At 41.3% G+C, this 21,688-nt stretch overlaps 1 protein-coding gene across 3 annotated transcripts; it reads right to left on the reverse strand.

Annotated features, from left to right (window-relative positions):
- Positions 1 to 722: 722 nt before the first annotated feature.
- TRMO (tRNA methyltransferase O) lies at positions 723 to 20,214 on the reverse strand. Of its 3 annotated transcripts, XM_054727253.1 has the most exons (6): positions 20,020 to 20,214; positions 18,090 to 18,264; positions 15,701 to 15,858; positions 12,340 to 13,002; positions 8,346 to 8,601; positions 723 to 1,786 (listed from the first exon to the last, which is right to left on the reverse strand). In XM_054727253.1, the coding sequence occupies exons 1-6, from the start codon at positions 20,093 to 20,095 to the stop codon at positions 1,780 to 1,782; spliced, it is 1,335 nt and encodes a 444-aa protein (XP_054583228.1). In that variant the 5' UTR covers positions 20,096 to 20,214; the 3' UTR covers positions 723 to 1,779. The 3 variants fall into 3 exon arrangements, with proteins under 3 accessions (XP_054583228.1, XP_008140094.2, XP_028001765.2); XM_008141872.3 differs by lacking the exon at positions 723 to 1,786 and having other exon boundaries at positions 8,163 to 8,601; positions 12,349 to 13,002; positions 20,020 to 20,211; XM_028145964.2 differs by lacking the exon at positions 723 to 1,786 and having other exon boundaries at positions 8,163 to 8,601; positions 20,020 to 20,211.
- Between the last annotated feature and the right edge of the window lie 1,474 nt (positions 20,215 to 21,688).

Raw genomic sequence — 21,688 nt, forward strand, 5'->3', positions numbered from 1 at the left:
ATATATAGCTATGTATTTAGAGATCTAAATTGAACTTATTTAAGTTAGAACACTTTACTCTCCTTACTAGTATGTACCATGTATAAAAATAATGTATGCTCATGATTAGAAAAAAAATCCACAATATACTTAAGAGAATAAAATGAAAAATTCCCTTCCCCAATGAGCCCCCAAAGACCACCTCCCAGAGGCAACCAGTTAGCATATTTTGTTTATTACTCTTCTAGAAATTTTCTCCGTGTAACATGGATTTGTATAACCTTGTTTTAAACAGATGAGTAGGATATTATAATACATACTATTTATGTTGCATTTATAAGTTTTCTCATATAGATACATGATTAAAACTTTTCAAAATATAGATAGTCCTTGACTTAGAAACATGTGATAAACCTAAACCTTAATTTGTAAATAACTTTTCAGAAAGGAACTCAAAACCCCCTTTCAGAGAAATGTTCTAAATCAGAGTAAACAAATTTTTACTTTAAAGGGCCAGACAGTAAAATATTTTCAGCTTTGCAGGCTACAGTCTCTGTCATGTGTTCTCTGGACGTTTTTGTTTATAATCTTTTGTAAATGTAAAGACCAATCTTAGCTCTTAGGCTCTACAAAAGCAGGCTATGGGCCCAACTTGGCCTTCAGACTATACTGTGTGTACCGGTTAACAATGGCGGATTTTGTAATCAAAGAAAACACAATAATTTCAAGAGAAACATCCAAAGTGCTTTATTCAAAGTAATGTCCAATGCTAGCTACACATTTCCCCCATCTTTCAGGTAATTTGTGGATACCGTCCCAATAGAACTTTTCTTGTTTTGAGGCAAACCATTCAGAGACCCAATTTTCCACTTCTTCCTACGTTTTGAAGTGCTGCTCAGAAAGTGGGTGTGCCGTCATTCGGAACAAGTGGTAATCTGAAGGAGCAAGGTCTGGTGAATACAGCGGGTAGGTTAATACTTCCCAGGCAAGACCTTTTAACATGTCTTTAACTGGTTTTGAAGTGTGTGATGGTGCATCATCATGAAGCAAAATTACTTTGCCGTGTCTTCTGGCACATTCTGGTCATTTCATGATCGAAGGGTGGTTCAAATTGATTATTTGTTGTCAATAGCGATCAGTATTAACGGTTTCACCTGGTTTTAGAAGCTCATAATACACCACACCTTCCTGATCTCACCAAACACAGAGCATTGTCTTCTTTCTGAAGCGATTTGGCCTTGCAGTCGATGTTGATGATTGACCTGGATCAACCCATGATTTTGTGCATTTGGTATTCTCAAAATAAATCCACTTTTCATCGCCAGTCACAATTCGATGCAAAAAATACTTTCTTTTGTGTCGTTGAAGCAACATTTTACTGATGCCTTTTCGGTTTTCCATTTGTCTTTCATTCAGTTGATGTGGCACCCATTTTCCTTCCTTTAATATCTTTCCCATTGTTTGTAAACGATCGGAAATTGTTTGCTGAGCAATGTTTAATCTTTCTGCAAGTTGTTTTTGAGTTTGACACGCATCTTCATCTAATAATGCTTGTATTTGTTGGTCTTCAAACTTTTTCGGTTGACCTGGATGTTCTTTGTCTTTCACATAGAACTCATCACTTTTAAAGTGTTTAAACCAGTGTTCACAAGTATCTTGAGATGGAGCATGTTCACCATAAGCTTCCTGAAGTATATGATAACTTTTTCTTCATAATGAAGTAATGATTTAAAACTTCCCGTGAATTCTCTTTTTTTGGCACGAAATTCGATATTTTTAAGCGTAAAAATATCTATGATGTTAACACCTTAAGCAAATTTGACATATGAAGTTTTGAAACTTGCTGTCAATACAACAAAAAAGCATACATATCAAATCACATATATATCAACATATGTGTAATTCCATCTATTGAAAAAAATCCGCATTATTAACTAGTATACCTAGTAGTTTGCTGACCCCTGTTTTAAATAGTGGTTAGGTCTCCAGCTTAGGTCCCAGAAGCAAAATTAACCCATCATATGTTGCAAAGATACCAAATGAGATAATATATTTAAAATTGAGATTAACCAAAGAACTTATATGCATATATGTATAACCCATGGACAGATACAGTACAGTGAAAGCCTAGTAAGGGGGTAGGACGGGAGAGGGGGAAATCAATTGGGGGAAGGAGGGACATCTGTAATACTTTCAACCATAAAGATAAATTTAAAAATAAAAACAATAAAATTGCTTTGTAAAGTATAATGTCTATACCAGTGTGAAGAATCATTACAGTTCTTCAATATTTAGCATGTGAGTAACTTTTTAAAATAAAAATTGTTAAAACTGAATAAAAACATTTTGTATATTTTGAATTGCAAAAGGAATTAGTGAAGAATCTGAATAGAATGCTCAAGTAATTTACAAGACAGAAGAGGTAGATAACACTATTATATCCGATCCTACCTTTTCTTCATCAGCACAACATAAATACACATTGACTTAAAAAAAATTTTTTTAATCCTCACCTAGGGATATTTTTCCCATTGATTTTTCAGAGTGAAAGGGAGGGGGAGAGACAGAGAGACACGACGATTGGTTGCCTTGCACACGCGAGGAACTAAGCTGGTGACTACATGCATGGGCAGTGAAGGCAATTTGTGGCAACCCCAGAAGGGAAAGCCAGATGGGAAGAAGTTGCCTTGGGCCTATGGCAGAACGTCAATTAGGTCCGTAGGGTGGGGGCATTTTGTGATATCTCCCTTAACAAAACATCCTATAACTTGCCAAAAGGAATCCCTTAAAAAAATAAAAAGCATCTATACTAATAAAAGGGTATTACGCAAATTGGTCAGGACTCCCTCACAGCAACGACAGAATAGTAGGCTGCGTGGGGCGACCAGGCCAGCAGGGGGGTTAGTGAGGGACGACCAAATGACCGAATAGCAAGCTGTGTGGGGCGAGCAGGCCAGCAGGGGGGGCAGTGAGGGGTGACCAAACAACCAAACAGCAGGCTGTGTGGGGCGAGCAGGCCGGCAGGGGGGCGGGCAGTGAGGGGCAACCAAACAACCAAACAGCAGGCTGCGTGGGGTGACCAGGCTGGCAGGGGGGGCAGTGAGGGGCGACCAGGCTGGCAGGGGGGGAAGTTGGGGGCAACCAAGCTGGCAGGGGGGAGCAGTTGGGGGCGACCAGGCTGGCAGGCAGAGGCGGTTAGAGGTGATCAGGCTGGCAGGGGGGACAGTCAGGGGCGATCAGGCAGGCAGGCAGGTGAGCAGTTAGGAGCCAGCAGTCCCGGATTGTGAGAGGAATGTCCGACTGCCGGTTTAGGCCCGATCCCCGGATCGGGCCTAAACCGGCAGTCAGACATCCCCTGAGGGGTCCCGGATTGGAGACGGTGTAGGCTTGCCTGAGGCGACCCCCCCTCCCGTGCACAAATTTTGTGCACCGGGCCTCCAGTTTCTATAATACAAAAAAAAAACCAGAGGCATCTATACATTGGATTTTAGGGACCCCTTGGTTCTCCTGAGTCTACTTGTCCAGCCATGTAAGATGGAGCAGAGTGCAGAGAATGAGTGTTAATGATTATAGGCCAAATAAAATATTACCTAAGGTTACAGACTATTAAAGGGTTTAGAAAATATTCTTCCAAGCATTACCCTTGTAACAACTCTGTAAGGTCAGGGAGTTGGAGATGAGCGCAGTGATTTGCCCAAGGTCACACAGCTAGGGCAGGACAGAGCAGAAAACAGCACTTGAAGTTTCTGAGGCCAAACTCAATGTTCTCCACATCTCTCAAGCTGCTTCCCAGGAGATTCCATGCGGATCTAGTGGAAAAGGATGTTTCTGCTTTTATTCCTCTGTCTGTTCTTCAGTTAGTGGTCAGGTTCCCACAACATCACTTAGTAATGATGCTTAGTAAGCATCCCATGCTTAGTAAGCATACGGAATGACTTACCCTCAAATAAACCAGAATGGTTTTCTAAGCATCTACATCTGGAGCCAAGCTGGGGAGAGAGCCAACTCTGGGGCCAGCCTGGGTGAGCTGACATCCTCAATGCTTGCTGATCAGCTATGTGAGCTCGACCTAACCTCCGATCAATGTATGAAAAGCATGTAGACGAGTGCCAAGGACATGATAAAAGTTCACTAACTGACACACATTTCATTATGATTGAGTCCTCATCAGCCTTCTCTGGGACCATATCATAAAAAGAAAACTATCACAAGAGGTGAATTCATGACTTTAATTTCATTTTCTTCTTTTCGAACAAAAAGTCACAAACAGGTAAATAGAATGAATGCCTTGTACACACATGCTTGTAGGTTTGGTAATGAGACTTTCTGGTTGTGTACAGCCTCTACATCAAGCATGTCAAACTTGTGGCCCACACAACGAATATTTTTGCAGCCCAGCCAATATAACGGTATGTAAGAAATGTTTTAATACAAATTTCATAACTTAATTTTTATAATATCCTATTATACATAATCTCTCTCTACATATATAAAACCCTAATATGCAAATAGACCAAATAGCAGAACAACCAAACAACCAATTGCTATGACATGCACTGACCACCAGGGGGTGCACACAGAACATGGTGGGTGTCAGCAGCAGGCAGCAGAGTGCGGAACATGGCGGGTATCGGCTGTGGCAGGATGGTGCAGCAGGTGAGTGAGGACACCAGACCAAAGTGGGGCGTTGGTCGCTATCATCAGGACAAGCCTCTGGTGGTTACTGAAAATTCTTTGCTCCCATGTGTCACGGTCCCGCCGGGTGCTCACACCCACTGCTGCTCACACCCACTGCCAGCACTGGCCCTGCTCTCACCCGCAGCTGTCACTGCCACTCACCCACTGCTTGCGCCTGGTCCTGGTCCCGATAGCTTGGTGCCATCAGCAGCTGCCAGCCCTGATCACCCCTGAGGGCTTCTCCACCTCCCCCTGTTCCTGAGGGGTGATTGGGACAGCAGCCACCGCTCATTCCCGCTGTTGGCACTGGCCCCAATTGCTCTGCGCCATCAGAGGGTGCAAGCGGGGCTGGTGCTGTCAGTGTGTGGGAGCGGCAGTGGCAGGAGCGGGGCTGCTGGCACACAGGGGACCAGGGGTCATGGTGGGAGGGGCCAGGCGGGGTCGCAGATGATGGGCTGAGACCCGCCCCTATGACCACTGCAGCCTCGCAGCCCACAGTTCCTTCCAAGGTGCACAAATTTGTGCACTGGGCCCCTAGTTATTAATAACGAACCACAACGTTTGCTACTGACTGATTACTACAATCATGTTGCATTCATTTCCCTTATGCACCTTATGCACAGGCGCACCATTTCTTTCCCCTAATACTAGCAATGAATATTTTAGAAGTCGATTGCCACGTCATTAGTCCTGGACCGACTTGTTTGGTGTGTGCAACAGGAAATATTTTGCTTTTGGAGAACAAGAAAAATAGGCTTATTTGCTTTATGCTTATTAATTTGTGCAGTCATTCAGTGTCTGGTACACACATGCTTGAACAAGTTAATGTTCAAGAAAAAAATATCAACTTTTATTAAAATGTTCTATTACGTTAATGATTACTCATTATTTCAGCCCTTTGTATTCAGCATGTCTCTATTGAAATAAACCTATGTTTCTATGAAAATTGAAGCTTTTGTTTTTTTGTGGCCCACATAAACTTAAGCCTTGTTTATTTGGCCCGTGTTAGCCTTTGAATTTGACATGCTTGCTCTGCATACTGGAATAATGCATCCCAGCCCTAAACCAAGCTCCAATATACAAATTTAGTAAATGGCACTTGTCCTTCTAATCTCTTCCTATATGTCATTGATCAACATCTCTTGTGGAAATTACTGTTCTGGAAAGCTGGGACAGGAGGGCAGAAAACCTAAATTACCGGAACAGCTTGAACTCCTGGAGTTTATCTCCAAGCTACTAAAAATAATCAGCTATCAAGGGCTCCACCTACAGGCACCAAGAAGGAAAGACTACATTTAAGGTAGATGTTATTTATGCATAGTACAGAGAATTGTATCCCTTTCTTCTTCTTTTGAAAAAGTTTCCAAGAGGAAAATAAATGATAAGACTTGCTTCTCTTTCAGCCCTAGCTGGTTTGACTCAGTGGATAGAGCGTCAGCCTGCAGATTGAAGAGACCTGGGTTCGATTCCAGTCAAGGGCAGTACCTTGGTTACAGGCTCCCAGCCCTGGTCAGGGTGTGCCAGAGGCAAACAATCAATATGTCTTTCTCACATCAGTGTTTCTCTCTGTCTCTCCCTCTCCCTTCCACTCTCTCTAAAAATCAATGGAAAAAATATCCTCGGGTGAGGATTTTAAAACAAAAACAAAACTACTTCTCTTTCTGAGGGATGGAAGTTCAAGACCTAGAGATCCAAAATTCTTCACAACAGGACACTCAGGAACTCAAGGGTTGGGGTGGAGAAAGGCTTCCGAACATGTTATATGAGAAACAGCTGAAGAAAATAGGATGGTGATAGATGAGAGGACTGACGGGTGGGAAGCTGAATGGTATCTGACAGGCTAACATGGGAGTGAAATTGTCCCAGTAGAGGATGGTTATTGGAGAACAGATTTTATGTCATATAAAAGAAGAAAATTTTAATAATGAGCACTGTCCATACATAATGAGGATGGGGTGAAGGATCATCCTGGAAGGTTTCAAGCAGGGGCTAGAAGGTCAAACACTAGGAATATTAGAGACTGGTGAGTTGGCTGCGAATTAAGCTGGATTACATTTAGGACTTTATTTCTAAAAGTTTGAGAATGTATATTAAAACCCCAAACAATTGAACAGCGCTTTTGCTAGAAGGCTATTTGGTATCATCCTCAGACTTATTTTTTCCATATGAAGTATCAACATTTTGTACTTCAAGCCCTTATTCAGTCTCAAAATAATTTTAAGAGAAAAACATCAAAGTCAAAGTTTAGGGTGGATTATACCAATGTCAACATCCAAGTTTTACTATAGTTATGTAAGATGTTATCACAACTAGAAGCTAGGTGAAGGGTACTTGGAACCTCTGCACTATTTTTGCAACTTCTTGTAAATCTATTATAATTCAAAATAAAAAGCTTTTAAAAATAAAATTAAAGATATTCCCCAAGAGGTTCTAAATCACCTCATAGACAACCTAGTTGGATTCACAAGTGCAGTGTCATCAGCCACAAATGACTGTGCAAGAATCTGCAGGCAGCAGAGCTCATTTCAAAACCATGATCAATCAGCTATTAAGATTTACAATTGTGATTAGGAAAGCCTATGTCATGTTTACAGGTATCTAATTTGGTTACACTGATTATAAATCTTATCTGAGATCACATCAATAAAATCACCTATAGGCAATATATTATTACAACTGCTTCCTACATGGTACTACACAGAACCAGGTACATACAGATTTAATTACTATATACTTATCTAACATAATACAATAATGTCCTTATGTCTTTTTCCTCCACTAACTATGATTTGCAACAAGAATTGGATCATATTCATCTTATTTTATCACCAAAATCTAACCCACTAGACAGTCATAGAATAAATAAGAAATAAACCACTAATTAAGTTATTTTCTTAGACTTCTGGGGGTGACTTTTTAAAACTTTTTTATTTGTATTGATTTCAGAGAGGAATGGAGTGGGAAAGAGAGATAGAAACATCAATGATGAGAGAGAATCATTGATTGGCTGCCTCCTGCATGCCCCACACTTGGGACCAGGCCAGTAACCCAGGCATGTGCCCCAACCAGGTCGAACCATGACCTCCTGGTTCATAGGTCAATGCTCAATCATTGAGCCATACTGGCCAGGTTGACTTTCTTATACAAAGAAATCTATGTCTCTATTTTGGAATCAGGATTAAATATATATACACATGCATGCACATGTGCTTGTCTGAGGCACAGGGGTTTAATCTCTAAGATCTTTATAACCATTTGTTTTTGATTTGTTAGTTTCCCAGGATATAGTAACTCAGCTTGATTTAGAATAAAATAGAGAGGTCAGGCTTTTCCAAACAGAAAAACCAATATGAATTGTTGAACAGGTCCCCTCAGCTTGCAAGACCCTGCTAAAATGATCTCTGCCCAATTTTATCAAGTGTCAAGAATAATCAGCTTCTTTTAGAAATCACTGAGAGCATCATTTTGCATTCTTTGATATTAACCACTCAAGAAGCATATGGCAATTTCTTTAAATTTTACCTCTCAATTTATTAAAAGACATGTTTACTCAAATCAAACAAAGCAGTAAGACCACAAAGTGCTGCTTCTTTCTGAAAAGAAGGCACATCATTAGCCTGTACGGAAAATCGGCTAGTCACGACCAAATTCAAGTAGGCTGTCTTAACGATGTGATGGCAGCTACTTACGATCCCAGAGACACCAATGACTCCACAGGGTCAGTCATCTGAACAGGCTCAGAAGCTGGCTTGATCCTTAGGACCTCTGCAAAGCCATCACCAAACCAGCAAGTAACGTGTGCTATGTCTACAGTAAAGTAGAAAAGGCGGTCCTGGCAGAGCTTCCGTCGATATGCAGACCGGGGGTCGGCTGACAACACAGCCTCGATGGCATGCCTTGCTTCCTCTGCTGACTGAAAATACTTAAATGAAGCCTGACCAACATCTGCAATGAGAACAACACAACTTAATGCTCAAAATCACGCAGGTCAAATTTTATTACAATAAACTTCAATGAGGAGCTTTATTAGTTCCTTGAGTATCACTTGAAATGAAGAGGGTCTGGAAATCTATTCAGTCATTAGAGAATGTCACCTTCAAGTAGTACTTAGAGTAATATCTTTTCCTCTAGGAAGCCTTCAAGTGTCATTAAACTTATGGATCCCCCAAATTTCCACTTGCTAAACAAAAAATATCATGGTGATATTTTTCCTTAGTCCCTTAATAGGAGAGCTGAGCTTTCATTTTCTGGCAACCTAAATGTCACTTTTCTATGCTCAATGTAGACTTTAATTCAATTCCTTGTCATTTTCTTCTCAGAATAAATGGAGGCATGATCAGGGAAATACGTGACAGCCCCAGCATTCTCAGAAAGCCACAAGAAAGAGGACTAACCCCACATAGGCCCAGAGCACTAGCTATAAGCAAGGGAAGGTGCCTCCGAGAGCAGGTGTCACACAGCCCCACAGTTAAGTGACGCCACATTCTCTAAGGAACAGAACCTGAGAGAGTCCTTGTGAAAATCGTGGAACAGATACACTGAGAAAGTTCAAAGCCATCACTAAAGAACAGGCCAACCCATTCTACCCAGGTGTGTATGTCAGGCAAAAAGATGTTTACCTTGCCAAATAGCAAAACTTCCTGCATTTATAGCATTGTAAAATCCTGATATATAAAAACCCCGGGTCCATAACGTCCAAAACGACCAAAGGCTCAACAGACCGGAAGTCAGTCCTGCAATCAGTGCTGAGTTGCCATGGTGACCCAGCACTGACTGCCAAGGGGGCTGTGGATCAGGCCCAGAGAGAGGCCCAAAGAAAGAGGCAGGGTCTGATCCGCAGCCTCTGTGGCAGCTGTAGATCAACCCTTGCCTCTCTCTCTCTCTCCAGGCTTTGCCAGCAACCGTGCCTGTTTCTCTCTGGGCCTCCACAGGGGCTGCTGATCAGCCCCACCTCTCTGATCAGGCCCGGAGATAGGCCCAGAGCACTGACTGCCCTAGAAACCGACCAATCAGAGCCAAATCTGGGTGAACTGTGAGGAGCCAATGGCTGCCTAGGAGGCAGAGCTTTTGACGCTGACTGGCATAGAAACCAACCAATCAGAACCAAATTGGCTGGCAGGGGAGGGCAGTTGGGGGCGAGATCAGGTCAGCAGGGGAGGACAGTTGGGGGCGAGATCAGGCCAGCAGGGGAGGGCAGTTGGGGGCGATCAGGCAGGCAGGCCGGTGAGTGGCTAGGAGCCAGCGGTCCGAGATTGTGAGAGGGATGTCCGACTGCCGGTTTAGGCCCGATCCCTGTGGGACTGGGCCTAAACTGGCAGTCGGACATCCCCCAATGGGTCCCCGATTGGAAAGGGTGCAAGCTGGGCTGAGGGGAACCCCCCCTCCATGCATTAATTTCGTGCACCAGGCCACTAGTCTATACATATAAAAGGCTAATATGCTAACTGTCCTTCTCTCTGTCCGGATAATGACATCCCGTAGCGTAGCAACACCCAACTTCCTCTTCCTAGCAATGACTAGCCTCCTTGCAGTTTCTGCAGCCCGGCAATACGACTTGCTTTATAGCTAGGGGGAAACACTTTACACTGTAACCAAAACTGTGAAGTGTTTCCCGTGCCTCATCTCCTTTGATCCTCACAGAAGTCCTGGAGTAGGTAGATAGGCGACGTGGTGGAATCTCATTTTCTTTTCATTAGCCAGAAAACGGAGATTTAGAAAGCTTAGAAACTTGACCCGACTGAAAAGAAGAAATGGTGGACCTTGAAAATGACTTTAGGTTTTCTCACTGCATGGAATATAGTCAAACACTGCTGCAGTTAAATATTTTACCCTTTGTTCTCCATGCGTGATCTACAATAATAATCTGCTTCGTGTTGATATTTACTGCTGTGTTGCTGACAATAACCTGGAAGAGAAGTTGGGGTGCTTCACTGGGCTGGAAAAAGTTTAGCTAAATCAGAAAGCAGGTCTAATTAAGCAAGTTTGTTCTATATCTATAAAAGGCTAAGCTGACTTGCACATGCATGATACATATAAAGCTCTCACTGGCGCCAATCACACACGTGTGTTTCCATCTGTCATCGTCAATCATGAATTTGGTTGACATTTCTATTATACAGAAAGGGCAAATAGCTATATTAAAATACTTCTTCTAATGAATTTCCTTTCAATGTGCACGAATTCATGCACCAGGCCACTAGCAGTTAAATAAAAAATGAACTGTGACCTAATTTTTAATAGCTATAACATAATACATATATCCAAATGAAGGATGGACCTTTACAGAAAGGCATGTGCTTTAAACAATGTTGTCCCTGTTCAAAATATCATCTAGAGCAGTGGTCACCAAAAGTTTCCTTAAGCCAGCAGTCGCCAACTTTTTGAACCTCATGGACCACCAGTTGGCAACCACTGATCTAGAGTGGCTGTGGGTTCCTCTCCTCCTGAAAGGAAATTTAATTTTTAGAAAACAGACAAGATTCATATATTTATTCCAATAAATACATTTGTAGGTAAAGCCTTGAAGTTCAATTTTTGATCAAAAGACAAGGACCAATTACACACTGCTAAAATTCCCTTGTTGCACAGCTCATAAAGTGACTCTAAAACCACTCAAAACAGCAAAGTTCCAAAAACATCCACACACAACAAAGAAAAAAAAGAAAATATAAAAACAAAAAACAAAACAACAAAAAACATCACATTCTTCAGTAACAGTGTGTCTGGCAGAAGAAGCTCCAGGCCTCTGCTTGCCTTCCCTCACTTCCCTGCCTACCTATCCTTCTGGGCTAAGCTCAAATACCTTTTCCCCTAGGAAGCCTTCCCAGATTGTCTCCCTGCTGCACAAGTCAGAATCCTTCTCTCCCTCATGTTCCCACAGCACTCTATCAGTGCCAACCTCTCTCCCTCCATTCAGTATCTTTCATCTTTTCTAGACTGAACTTTCTGAGCTCATTTCTTATTTCTCTACAGGCTCTAAAGTCTGCTATCCGTTATAAATCAATCCCTGTTTTATAGTTATATTTTGTAATTTCTTTTTTTAACTATTTTTAATCAAGAAAGTACAACACTGTAGTTTGAAAAAGAGAAAACTTTCCAAAGTAAGAAGCATTCAACAATAACCACAAGACAAAGGGTAAGTGTAAATATAAAGTATCTTCTAGGAAGCACTGCTTTGTTCTACTATAAAAAATCCTTTTAAAACTGAACTTCCTCCTCCCCATCAACTATATCGAGTGATAAAACAACTTTCATAAACAAAACTTTTTAATAAAGAGATCAATTTAAAAAGCAAATGTTTTGTTTAAACATAAAGCCTTAGGAAGAATGAGAAGCACAACCCTTCAGGGGCAGATGAAATCTGATATCTCCTTCATAACTGGCTATTTCTATTGGAGCCGTTGCACCCACCTCTTCACAGCCCGTCCTTCATTCTTGATGGCTGCTTTGGATCTGCTATGGGCTGGAGAAACCAGATAACGTTTTAAAAGAACCACATGTTAAAAAAAAAAACAGGCTCCAAGTAAAAGTCTGGCCTCTTCTGCAATAAAGTGCATGTTTCTAGTGCTAGGACTTTATGTGGACAATTTCTGTGCTAAGAGATCTTACCTTCAGAAATATCAAATTTGGCTAAATCTCCTATAAAAGCTCCTCTCTCATTCAGAAATAAGAAATGGAAAGTACCTGGTTCACCTTCTGAACTGAGGTGCTCAAGGTCCATCTCTGCGTGAGGAGTAAACCGGACTTCCAAGGTGGCCGCAGGGGCCTCTCGCACCCAGGCGGGAACCACACTGTGGTGGGCTGCGTCAGCCATCCTGGGAGGGCAGTGAGGAGGCACAGGCTGCACCTCCACCCTGCCTCCTTGTGGGACCACGGCTTCTTTCCTTCTCCGTGGCCACTCATCTGCACTCTCCTCTGAAAAGCTCTTCTCCAGGCGACATGGGCCAATCTGCTCCTCTGCCACACTCAGTCTCTGACCACTTCTGGATTCTAAACCCACGTCTGCTATCTCCCTGTGCTTAGGCGAGCGTTGTTGGATTTTGGCTGTGTCTTTGTGTTGCATGTCATTTTCTCCTGAAGCTCTGTGTTCGGAACATTTAGGCTTTTCCTTAGTTCGACTGTAGGGCTGTGATTCCTCGCACTCTGAGAGCTGTTGCTGAGCACAGCTGTCAGTCTTGGCATCAGACTGGGACACAATTTTTGGTTTATATTGGTTATTCTGTAAATTACACTCCCCTAAAGGCTCAATCAAATTTTGTGGTGAGTCATAATCAGCAATGTAGGGCTTTATGTCCAGTACAGGTGTGCCATGAATCATGTCAATTCCAGAAAGGTATATAGCTCCACCTATAATGTGAAAAATACCTCTTAGAAGTAACAATGAAGAATAGTGCAAACAATTGAAAGAACCAGCATTGTCTACCTATGCTTCCCTAAGCTTGCTCACAATTCCCTTATGTACCAGGCTCTCTTACACCTGGTGCTGACATATACTGGAAACCCACCTTCTTCTTTACCTGTCAAACTCCTACTTGCTCTCCAAGGCTCTCACATAACACCTCTTCTGTAAAGCCCTCCTGGCTCTCCCAGACATAAGCGCTCTTTCCTTTGTGTTCTAGAGGAACCTGTATACAAACTTCTCCTAGAGCCCTCTTCATGTGGTCCGGCAATAACCGGCTTAGAGTCTCTCTCCCTAGACAGTGAGCAGTTGAGCCTTTCAGCACTGGGTGGGGCTGACTCTTTTTTGCATCACTGGGGCTTCTAACTGTCAGGCACATTGGTGTCTTAAATGTATCTCTGTGGGACCAAAGAAGGTTTCCATTGTGGCAAAAAGACTCTAAGGTGGCCCACCTCCTGGTGTTCACAGCCATGTATAATCCCATCCTCTTGAATGTGACTTGATATCACTCCAGTAACTATATCATGTTATCTCAGGTGCCTGTGCATGCTGGCAGACTCACTCAAGAGACTCTCCATGTGGACTTGATGAAGTAAGCAGCCACGCAGGCATAGCCCAGGTGGCAAGAAACTGCAGGCGGTGTCTAGGAGTGGAGGGCAGCCACCAACCAATGACCAGCAAGAAGCTGGGGCCTTCAGTCTCACAACTATAAGGAAGTGAATTCTGCCAACAACCTGAGTGAGCTTGAAAGTGAATTCTTCCACAGTCAAGCCTCCAGATAAGAACTCATCTCAGCTGACACCTTAATTGCAGCCTGGTGAGACCTTAAGCTGAGGACCCAGCTCCTGACTCACAAAAACATCATAATGTTTCAAACACATAATAAATGTGTGTTATTTAAACTGGTAAGTGCATAATTTGTTATGCAGCAATTGAAATTTAATACTCCATCAAACAATTAAGCAGAACACAAGTCACCATTATCAAATATTAAGAACAGGTCTCTTGTTTTCTCACTTACATAGCTGCTATCCAAATCCTACTACTGGTGCAAAGTCTAAGTCTACTAACTTGATCCTTGGGAAACTGGCCAGAAAAACTGTATATGATCACATTGGATTCTGTCTCCATTTAAGAAAAACATGACTAACAGAGGACTTTGATTTCTAAAATTATGCTTACTGTGAGTGAGCCTAGAACTTTGGAAAGATGATTTTTGTACTTTCTAAATGATTATTCCTAACAATGTCTACTGAAGAAAGAAAGGCACTGTAGCATAGATAGGAGCTCATGGGATCTGGAGTCAGACAATCCCCTGGCTAGATGCTATTATTAAAATTATCAAATATCAAAGAACATCAGTGGCCTCATCCATACAATGGAGATTGTTACCCTATCAAACCCACAGAGCCACTGTGAGATAACGCACATGAATGCTCTTTATAAACTGTACATACCACACAAACACTAGTAGTCACTATAATGCATATTTAGTAACTATAGTGTTATTGTGCTTGCCTTTCACCTTTCTGATTTGATCTCTCCTGTTAGGATGTTAAGTTCTTCTGTAGGGCAGGGATTTTTATCTGATCTGTTTATCATTCTATCCCCAGCACCTAGAACAATGCCTGGCACATAGTCAGTGCTCAGAAAATATGTGTGGGTGTACGAATGATCATAAAATGTTCTAGTACTGTTTACCCAAGTTGGTTAGTCATCACAAATTAATAAAACTCAAGTTGGATCAGCTACAGAATTTTTCCAGAAAACCTATCCAAGGCCTGGTTGAATACAATCCAGCAGAGGAGTTCAAGTTCTGAGAAAGAACAAGCAAAATAATTGCTCTCATCTTTTTAGCATCCAAAAATCTGAAAAGTACTCTTAGAGCTTTTGTCTTATAAGATCCTCAAAAAAGTCATGCAGAGTTGCAGAGAGGGAAGATGCTTCTTCTTTGCCCACTGAACAAATAAGCAAGCTGAAGCCTGGAGTGGTCTTCTGACTTCCAGTCCACCTGCTGTTTCATCTTCTGCCTCTCTAACAAATGTGATTAGGTCAGAAGTTCAAGCAAGGGATGCCTGCTTTCCAAATCGTCTGGCTCAGTAACTAGGTTATACATTAACAGGGAGTTAAAACTAATCCGGTATTCTACACAGGGACTTCCACAATCTGACAGATGTTTGATCCTATAGTGTGATTCATCCCAGGCCCTCTGCCACAAATCACAGTTGACGAACACAACTGCAAACACAATGCAAGTTCACTTTCTTAAGGCTGCAAGGAAGAAATGATACACCACCACTCTATGTGCTGATCATATATGCATGTATGACCAGTTATTGTGTGTTAAATTTTGAAAGCATCCAAATACTTTTTAATCATTTTGTATTTATTGCATTCCAAGTCAGAGAAATTTGGTTACTAATTTAATGATTACAAAATCTTATAAGTTTTTTTAAATAATTTAAACTTTGATAAATGTAACAATATAAATAAATTCTGAGCATCCTCAGAGGGTTTATGCCAAAATGTTTCTTGACATCACCAGTATTTGTCTGAATAACAGCCAGTTTTGAATACTAAGCTGATTTTATAAGACTTATTTTTAAGGAAAAAAAAAAAGGTTAAAAGTAAAAATGACCTGTGTACCTTCTACCTTTTCCAGCTTGGCCAGGGTCAGTCCTATTGCATTGGGACGATGTGGGCTCCTTGTGGAGAAAACTCCAGTCTTCGCACCATTCAGCCTAGGAGGCTGAACTTTTGCCTTACAACTCAAATGACCATTTTTGTGAAAAACAAACAAAATCCTATTGAAAAAAAACAAACAAACCACTGAGTAAGATAAAAAGCACAAGTTAATTTATCATAATGAGTTAAGGGGGGAAAATTTTAATTCCCACAAATTAAAACAGAAAGAATGCTTTTAAAGGTATTAAAATGTAATCTGTGGAAAAAAACACACACCATTCCTGTTTCATGAAGGAAGAGTCTTATCTCTGTATCCTTTGTCCCTAATACAATGACTGGTACACAGAACTTAATAGATGTTTGTCAAGTGCCTGAATAAGCAATATTTATGAGGTGTTTGCTATATGCCAGGCAGTATGCTAGACATTTTTATACTCACAACATTTAGTCTGCTTAATAATCCTAAGAAGTATAACTTATTCCCCATTTTAAGGATGAGGAAATTTCCGTTCAGAAATGTTAAATAACTTGACTAGGCCTTCCTACACAAGATCGAAAGCAAGAATCTATGAAGAAAAGCAGTTAACACATTAAGCGCCATGTCAGTCACCAGTGACTGAAACGGAAAGGAAGACAAAACAGGCTTGGTGCTTAACGTGTTAACAGATTTGAAATCATAAAGTTTATGTGCTATAAAATGTCATCCAAGGAGAAAGTGTTTACTGTGTGTATAATAGACAATGAATGCGTTAATATCTGTGGTATGTAAACTATTCCTACAAATCAAAGGACAACTCAATATAGGAAATGAAACAAAGACCATGAAAAGTAATTGACAAAAAAAGAGAAATAGCTAACAACCATATGAGGTGTTAAACCTTGTTAATAATAAAAAAAATTAAACTAAAAAACAAAATACTGTTTTTTCCTGTCAGGAAAAAAATGTAAAAATTTGATAACATATAGTGTTATCGATAGTGAATGGAAAAGGTCATTTTCTTTTACCCTTGAAGTATACATTGGTTATGCTTTTCAGAGGGCAATTTGGCAGGAGCTCTCCAAAACTGTAAGTATGTACACCTTCTAACCCAATACAGCCACTTCTCATATCCTATTTATAAAAATATACAAGTGCCCAACAATGTGTCTAAGGTTTGTTACAGCATGACTGTAATAGCAAATAAGTCTCCATTAACAAGAGAATAGTCAAATCATGGTATATCTATATTTTGCAATAACAGGTAGCCATTAAAGCAAAAGAAAGTAAATCTATATGTACTATCATGATATACACTAAGTGAAGAAAACATATTTCATTTTTTTTTTTTAAAAAACTCACTCTGTATGTATATATTTATGCTTCTATGAGTATCAAAAAAGAAAAAGAAAGAAATGGTCTGGCAGGATATACACCAATCTGTTAACAGCGATAATCCCTGAAGAGTGTTGGAGGGTGGGGATGAAAGAGGAGAAAAATAGAAGAATTAAGGAAAAAAAATATTCTCCTGAGTCCATTTTTTTAATCAGCAATGTTTTTAGCTTAAATAATTCAACCAAAATCATACATACTAGGTCATCAGAACACCCATGTTCTTTCTAATCTCCCCAAACTAACATGAAAAAAGTAACTATTTCAGAACAAACACTTAATTTTAGGTCTTCACCAGTAAAATTAGACCACTTCAGACTGCTGATGTTGGGGTGAGGAAAAATAGACAGAAAGAATTCCAAATGACACATATATCACAGGCTTTAACATAGGTAATACTTTATTATTATTATTATTATTATTATTATTGTTGTTGTTGTTGTTGTTGTTGTAAAAGGTGGAAATTTATTGAGAAACAAGCAGACTCCCATTTAAAGTCAGATATTAAATATTTTAGGGTTTGTAGGCCAACCAGTCTGTGCTGTAACTATTCAACACTGCTGCTGTAGCACATTAACAAATGCATGTGGCTGTTCCCACACACTTCTTTACAAAAACAGAAGGTGGTGGGATGGATTTGGTCCATGGGCCACAGCTTGCTGACTGCTGGTGCAGAGGACAGAATGACTACCCATAGACAGAATAGAGAGGGTCTACAGATTTCAGCTCAACAGAAAGGTGTTGATCACAATTAGAACCAACTGCAAAAGGACTGTGCCTCCTCAGTGTACCCCAGGCTTCCCTCAGGGTGTCCAAGTTATGTAGACAATCACATGCACAAATACAGTAGAGGAATTTCATGCAACAGACAGGTTGGTCTGGATGACCGGCTCCAAGGCTGCCTCCATCAGTGGTTGCATATCAACTGGAATACATTTTACTCAGGGGCAAGCTCTGGCCCAACGCTGTAAAACAACTTACCAAACATGAGAAAACTCTTCTAAACCCATCAAGGAATGTTCAGGATTATTAAAGATGCTCTTTCTAATTCTCAAACAAGCCCTTGAATGGCGACAAATGGATGGCTGCCTTGGAGTACCATTCTTGGCTGAGAAACAGGATTCCAAGTAGCCAATTGGCTCAGTTAAAAGATTCCCTATAGAAAAAAAAATTAGGTAAGAAATCATTAGTCAAAAGATGTATGAAAACATGTTTTTCCTAATGCATTGATTTCATAGTTTTAAAACCTTCCAGCTGCTATACAACTATAGAACATGATTCTTACATGCAGGATAGGAATAAGCACAGGCATGAAAATCACAGGGAAATGGGGTGAAGTGATTCCCTGAAGGAACATGGGAGGGTTAGGGCTAGTATCGGAAGAGAAAAAGGACAAAAACAACATAGAGCTATTACACTAGCTGTGTGACCTTGGACAAAATCGCTTACGTCTCTGAATCCCAGTTTTCTTATCTATAAAACAAGGATAATAACACCTGTATTAGAGTTATAAGATTATAAAAAGATGTAAAGCACCTAGTACAACAGAAGGTGCTTCAGCAACGAGTGGTTTTTAAAGCCCTTGCTCAGGCTTTTCCTTCCTTTTAACAATATTACAACTATATTAACTGTGTAATAAGAAAAAAACAGTAAGTTACTGATGTAGAGGTTCTGTACACAATGTTTATTTACAAGTCTTGTGCAGGCAGAAAAGGTCAAATGGTAGGTCCTTTCCATTTCTTGCCTGGACTATTAAATTACTCTTGTTATGTCTCCCTTCTGCCAGTCCCTCCCCTCCTCAATACACACTACTCAAATCCTCCAGACTCTGGGTTCCTTACATCATGCTACTAACTTTAACTTTCCATGTTTCCCACTGTTAACAGATGGTGCATTTCTTAGCCTGGTGTTCAAGGTTCTCTATAATGTGAATCCAATCAATGGTTCCCAAAACGCCCTGTTCCATCAAATACTTCTGGAGTTAAGTTTCCTAATCCCAGGCACCTCTGAGCCAGGCTCTTTCCTGCCTGCCAAAATGCTAGATTTGTAATCCGGCAGTGTGTAACTTTTTAAAAAATGAGCACAACCTTTGACCAGGTAACAGTACTTTTAGGAAATTTAAGTCAAACACTTAGAGCATACACAAAATTTTTAGTTTCAAGAACTTTCATTTAGAACAATGAAAACTGGCAATAACCTAAATGCCCAATAATAGGGAACTTAAGTCACAGGACATCTATAAAACAAAATATTTAACCCCTTAAAATTAAAATGACTGACCATAGATTTTTATGAATCTTAAGTTTTTAGGGGTCATATATCAACTCATATTTCTAGGGTGTGTGCAGTAAAACAAACATCAAGGTATTCCCAATGGTTTTCTCTGGGTAATGGCTAATTTTCTTCCCCTTGTATCCGCTGGTTTCTAAAGTTAACATAGTTTGCTCTACATACAGAGGTTAAAGTAAAGAGAAGCAAACTCATTTCCATCTTTCCGGGCCCAGTTTAAAACTACTTCCTCCCTCTGGCCTATCCAGGCTTTGCTCATTGCCTACAGCACAGGGTGCCTCTCACTGGTGGCACTAATTCCTAACCCGCACACCACCAGCGGTACATATCCCAGCTCTCCTATAAGAACAAAAACTCCCTTAGAGAGCCGTTACACTGGACGCGGCCAGTTCAACCACCGCGCCGTGACCGGGCGGACCTCAGCTACCGAGAAACAGGATGACGCCATCCAGCCCGCCTAGACACGTCACGTGGTAGACGAAGCACGTGAGCCGTGCCTTCGCAGTAAATGTGACGCACGTCAAAAGAGGGTCTTGCATTTCTCGTCCCTCTCTGCCGGGAAGCGGGCTCTCCACACCTAGGCCTCTTCCGAGCGCGAAATCGCCCGCCTCTCAGAAGTTACCTGTCTCCAGAGCCGGTTTCACGCAACCACACGGGGTCGCTGTGGGGCGACGCCCTGGTTCCTCCAAGCCGCGCATGGCTACTGGTGACAGAGGCGCCCACCCGACGCGTCCTAGCCTTCCGCTTCCGGTCTGCCTGCCTGGCGCCTGCGCAGCAGCCGCACCCACATGGTGGTGTCAGTATCCGGCGCAGGCGCGGGGGCTGGGGCGCGCGCGATGTTCTCGGGCAGCCCAAAGGTTACCTTTACTCAGAGGTGTTTGTCGTCCTCTGTTCCTCTCCCGTTTCGGGCTTCCTCTCCGGAACCGAACAGGTATCTTAGTTGTTCGTGCGGACTCACTGCAGTTGCCAGCCCTTTCAGAGCAGCCAGCGACTCCGAGTCCCCGCCCTTCCCAAAGGTGGGGGGCGGGGAGGGCACGTCCAAGATTTAAAAGATGTCTGTCTCGAAATAAGCAACCTACATATCAAGCGCATGACGCTAATATTTAAAGAAAAATAATGTGGGGCGGGAGGGGAAAGAATGTGTACGTGCAATCACCAAATAGCAAAATGATCGGATGTTAGGAAATGTTTAAAATTCTCCTTGGGTGGTGGGAATACCCATACATTTATACTTGTATGTATGCTCCCGTGTTTCCGTAATAAGAGTGATTTACCAGAAAGGAATCCAACTAAACCTTGTTTCGAATAAAATGGATGGGAAACCCCATACCGGATTAGTGGTTAAGAATTGGGACTGTTGTGCTCCCTACCTCAAATGAAATGGAGAGTCAACATGCCATTTACACGGAAGGGATTAGGGTCGTGGTTTCCGGGCAGCTCTGAAAAGTTGAGGGACAACGAGGATCCTTATTTTAAGTCCCATTCGACGAGCAGTTATCCCTGTAGGATAGCCTATCCTTTTACCCACTTGTAACATCATCTGTTATCTATTTTAAGTTTCTCTGTATGCATTTTTCTGTTTCTGGGCACTTTATCCAGTTGGTTCACGTGGTGTGGTGGTAGGATGGAGACATATTGCCTACAATATAAATTATTCAAAAGCATACAAATCCACAGACTTAAAAGCTTAACCATTTTTTAAAAAGCTGTTTCTAAACCTGTCCATTTGTTATGAACTAATAGGTCACTAGTAGAAAATAATCAGCAGAAAGAGCCAAGGATTTAGAGAGAACGTGGTTTAAAAGAAAGGCACTTAAAAAAAAAAAAAAGAAAGGCACTTGACAATTTGGAAAAGAATGCTATTATTCTGTTTCCACTTGGAAACAGCTCTGTGTAGCTGAAGAAACAAGTTGGAGAATTGCTGAGCTATATATACATTGTAAAACTGGCGTGGTAATAGCTGTGTTTGCCACTAGATGGTGGTGCTGTGGAAAGTGAGTCTTCCTTAATATGTGGACAGTCTAGTGTAGAAAATGAGGTATTTATTTGCCTTCCCTGCCTTAAACTCATATATAATTGACATTCACACACACAAAAAAAATACATTCATTACCAAGTGTGACAAGTACTGAAATGCAGAGCAGACTTGGAAACACTAATGAAGTAGATTGCTACCTCTTCAAGGTAATGTAACAATCTTAATTTCTTAAGTTTTGGTATGTGGACCATGGTTATAGAAGATGTCAACTGAGTGAGAGGTATACAGGAATATCTGTACTATCTTTACTTTT

Source organism: Eptesicus fuscus, chromosome 15, assembly GCF_027574615.1.
Source record: "Eptesicus fuscus isolate TK198812 chromosome 15, DD_ASM_mEF_20220401, whole genome shotgun sequence".
Taxonomy (NCBI): domain Eukaryota; kingdom Metazoa; phylum Chordata; class Mammalia; order Chiroptera; family Vespertilionidae; genus Eptesicus; species Eptesicus fuscus.